The 4,595-nt window shown below is 34.6% G+C and overlaps 1 protein-coding gene across 1 annotated transcript; it reads left to right on the top strand.

Moving 5' to 3' along the window:
* Positions 1 to 1,019: 1,019 nt before the first annotated feature.
* Positions 1,020 to 3,674, top strand: LOC106105094 (piggyBac transposable element-derived protein 4-like). Its single transcript, XM_013285321.1, has one exon. It carries the CDS (start codon positions 1,238 to 1,240, stop codon positions 3,188 to 3,190), a length of 1,953 nt encoding a protein of 650 aa, XP_013140775.1. The 5' UTR covers positions 1,020 to 1,237; the 3' UTR covers positions 3,191 to 3,674.
* The last annotated feature ends 921 nt before the right edge of the window (positions 3,675 to 4,595 follow it).

The raw sequence follows: 4,595 nt of genomic DNA, 5'->3' as shown, positions 1-4,595 counted from the left end.
GATCGCTGTTACTCATAATTTAGGCCATGCGTAATAACATGTGTTTTGATTTGTTTTGAAATTCATTGGATCTATCTTCACTTTATAAATTCAAGATTTCTTAAGCAATATTTAGTTCAGATTTTATATCAGTAAAAAGCCTGAAACTAATTATTTACTTTATAGTTCATCATTATCAGCCATAGGTCGTCCACTGCTGAACGTAGGCCTCCCCCATTGATTGCCACAATGCCCGGTCCTGTGCCTCCCGCATCCAGTGCACTCCCGCAACCTTGACCAGGTCATCGGTCCATCTTGCGGGAGGCCTACCTACGCTGCGACGACCTATCCGTGGCCGCCACTCGAGGACTCTTCGGCCCCATCGGCCGTCCGTTCTGCGGGCAATATGGCCATTAACTTTATAGTTAGTCTTTCTTAAATGTCGAGGAAACTACCTAGTTATTATAAAAACATTTTTTTCTTCTCATTCGTCGTAAAAAATACGAACCATGTTATTTTGTAAATAAAATAAAAAGTTTATTTTCGCTAGCGGAATCCAAAAAAACTAACAATGTATTTTTCAATTAAAGTGCAAAAAAACATTAACTAATGAGACTTGATAACGTTTTTGTTTTAATTAATTGGTCATATTTGACAGTGATTTTGTTATTTTACGCTATTAAACGTCATCTAATTCCGTTTAATTTATTGATCACGTTAACAGGAATATTTACTCTAGTCTAAAACCATGAATAAACTTATAATTATGGGAAATAACCTAAAAAATCATCATGAGTTCATACGACCTTCGATGGCTCAGAGCATTCCCTAAATTAGGTCTATTGACTTCATATTATGATGTATTATTCACCGTAATAACGTCACTGTGTAAAAGACACCGTTTCAGATGAATTTAGAAGAAATCATTTAAAGACTGAAGTATAACCTTACAATTAACTACAGAAAAATCTATAAATTTAACCCCCACCCCCCTCCCCCGGCCTTACGATTGCGCCCATCACTCGGATCCGAGTAGGGCGGGGCTAAAGTAACTGTGCCTCTCCCTCGGATCCGAGCATGCGTCCCATGTATTTTGCGATCGTTAGTGAAGCGCTGGCATCTGCGGCGACTGAGCGTTGCTTTGCCTGGCTATTCGGGAAATATCGATTTACACTTAACATTTTTTTTGGTAAATAATTCTTTAATTGGAATAATTCTAATAGTGATTCGGTCACGGTGCGGATAGTTTCGCGCCAAAATGGACCGTCCTTCAGACGACGCTGAAATCAACCAGATAATTCCGTCACTTGCTAAAAAAAGTCGACATAACGATGATTCGGATGATTCTGATGACTTTAGCGATGAAGAATTGAGCTCACAAGATGTGTCGAAAGATGATCAATCCAGTCCGAAAGGATCTGATGATGATGAGGTAAATATTTTAGAATCACCATCAAAGCTCAAGACCAACCGTGAACCAGTAAGTATTCAAGACACACAAGATCCACTTTTGGTCTCATCATCAAAACAAGATTTAAGTGAGTCTGATCAAAGCTCCATTATTCCAAGTAATTTAAAACCTGATGCCCCCAAGGAGGAAATAGACACGCATGATGCTTTAGTTCAATTGCCAATGTCACCTTCAGATATTACATCCTCAGCATTAAAACCAGAGGTAAATCAAGAATGTGACGAAAACGATGTTGTCCCATTACCTGACTGTACTACCAACTCACCTCAAGAAACCACCAGCACTTGGAGCAGTAACCCACAACCAATGAAAGTTATAAATTTTACTAAAAAACAGGGGCTCTTAGTACCTCCTCCATCAGATCCTTACGAAGCGTTCCGTTTGTTAATTGATGACGATTTATTGGATATCATTGTTCGAGAGACGAATGCAAACGCATTACGAACGAGTGCTGAGGACAATGTGAAGACAAATTCCAGAATAAAAAATTGGACAGAATTGACACGAGATGAATTACTCATATTTCTCGGACTTCTTCTACACACGGGAACAATTGGATTAAACCGTATCAGTGATTATTGGAAACGACATTATTTGATTAACATACCCTGTTTCGCGCAGTTTATGTCTAGAAATCGATTTTTACTTATTTTAAGATGTCTAAACTTTACGTCTGAATCATGTGAAGATCGTGTGAACAGAATCAGACCAGTTATGGATCATTTTAATAAGAAGATGAACGATATCTACTCTCCGGGGAAAGAATTATCAGTGGATGAATGCATGGTTTTATTGCGAGGTCGTTTACTGTTGAGAGAGATTATAAAAAATAAAACACATAAATACGGCATCAAAGTGTACTCTCTAGCTGAACAAGATGGTACGATTGTGAAATTTCATGTTCAGACAGGTGGAAATATTGAGACAGCTGATCAAAATGATGCTAGTAACATCGTCTTGAAACTTCTAGAAGAGAGAATGGATTGTGGCCATCATTTGTACCTTGACAATTACTATAACTCATATGCGCTGGCGTTGACATTGCTAGAACGAGACACATATTGCACAGGACCATTGAAAAAGAACCGCAAAGATAATCCTATCGAAATTGAGAATATCTTATTAGAGAAAGGAGAGAATAAATCATTATTCTTGAACGGTGTTCATATTGGAAAATGGAGGAATAAACGTTACGAAGTATACATTTCTACAAAATATGGCGATGAAATGATCCCAACTATATCGAAGATGAGATCCATATTAAAACCGAAAGCAATTGTATATTATAAAAATTTTATATCTGGCGTTGAAATTCCAGATCAGATGTTGGCTTACTATCCTTTTCAAAGAAAGACGTTGCGTTGGCACAAGAAGTTATTTGTGCATATACTTCAAATAAGTCTTAGTAATGCATTCTCTTTGTACAACAAATATTCTAAGAAGGATAGAATCAATATGTATAATTTCCGTTTGCAAATACTAGAGAAGCTTTTACCTGATCCTAGTGAAATTCATCGACGCAGCGTTTTGAAAATCAAACACGAGCTGACTAAAATTGAGAAGGTCCGAACGAGACAAAAGAAAGTAGGAGGTGTGATTAAAGAATACACAGAAGTTGCTAGAAAACAATGCAAAGGTTGTGGAGCACAGAAAATCAGAATGCAAACGATTTATGAATGCAAGCAATGCGAAGGCTCTCCGGGTTTCTGCACTAAATGTTTCTGTCTGGCGCACTCATAAGTTTTTTTCTTAAAGTTGTTTTTTGGATTCGAATTTTATGATTATAAAACGTTCCCATTAGCACTCTGATCCAAAAGAAAGTTTTTCTGTTTATTTTTAAAATAATGTTAACAAACAAGATATAATTTGAACTTAATTAAGATTTATCTTTAAAAATGTTAATAGACAACTATAGTGTGTCTAAATAAGATAGATTAGTTTGATAAATGACGCATATGAAGTATCGATTTCAATTTGTAAGGAGGCAAAATGCCATACTTAATAGACAGGTATCGTAGTGACGAAACAAACACGCATATCGAACAATTTTGAACTATCGATATTCGTTTTAAATAATTATCGAACTCAACTAAAATTATTATTTTCTTATTAACTAATTTAGAGAACAATTCTAATATTGATTATAATGTAGAGAATTTAGCGATGACAGAAATAATAGCGAAATCCAATTCGATTACGTACTTCTGTATTAGTAAAAAACATTTATTTACTGTCATTATTTGTTATGGTCAAGATTAATTAGAGAAAACGTTGTTTTTTTTTAATTTCATCAGTTATGACTATAAATCTATCGATTCCAACTTCTATAAGAATAAAAATCGAAAATCGATAAGATTCATGACTGTTTTTACACAACACATCCCTACTAAATTTGAAATGAATTGTCAAACTAACCTAAATTATTTAGACACACTATAAAAGTCATCTTTAAAAATGTTAATTGACAAGTAATACTTTTTATTTATTTTTAAATCATGAATGTGGTATTGATAACGTGTCATAAATGTTTTAAATTTCATCATCTTTAGGCGTGAGTCAAAACTTTTGTGACGTATTGAATTTCCCCTTGTATGAATTACTAGCTGTTTCCGCGCGATTATATGAGCATAAAATTGTTTTATTATTTACATGTGTCAAATTGTCAATTGCAAATGTCAAAATGACATAACATGACAAAACTTGGTAATCTTGCTTTCTTGATGGCAGCAACTTATGGTCTCTTTCCCACATTAGAGTTTTTATCCAAAATATTTACCCCCTATGTTTAATTGCGTGAAAATATATAGCCTAAAGCGTGACATAAGTGTAGGGCTTTTTATTAAAATAAGAATTATTCAAAAATATGCTGTAATTGCCGACATCTTAGGCAACAAAGAAGTGTGTGTTTACGCTTTATTATAATGGTATAGATATAATATTATATATTATTTCCCTTTACCTTTCGGTTAAAAAAAGAATTTTCAAAATCTGTCCACCAGGGCCGGAGATATGGTGTAACACATTAAAAAAATAATATACCAATGTATTGAGGACTCTCTTCTTTTGGGAAGTCACATAAGTTATCAAAAAGCTACTTTTCTCCCATTACGTGGTTTCCTCATTCTTGAGAGACGCTTTTTAATAA

The sequence above is a fragment of the Papilio polytes genome, unplaced genomic scaffold (assembly GCF_000836215.1).
Source record: "Papilio polytes unplaced genomic scaffold, Ppol_1.0 DF823177.1, whole genome shotgun sequence".
In the NCBI taxonomy this organism is placed as follows: Eukaryota; Metazoa; Arthropoda; class Insecta; order Lepidoptera; family Papilionidae; genus Papilio; species Papilio polytes.
The sequence above is the reverse complement of the archived record's forward strand: the minus strand, read 5'-3'. Positions and strand labels throughout refer to the sequence as shown.

Coding starts and splice junctions, on each gene's coding strand:
- LOC106105094 (XM_013285321.1), top strand. CDS start 1,238: ATGGACCGTCCTTCAGACGACGCTGAAATCAACCAGATAATTCCGTCA.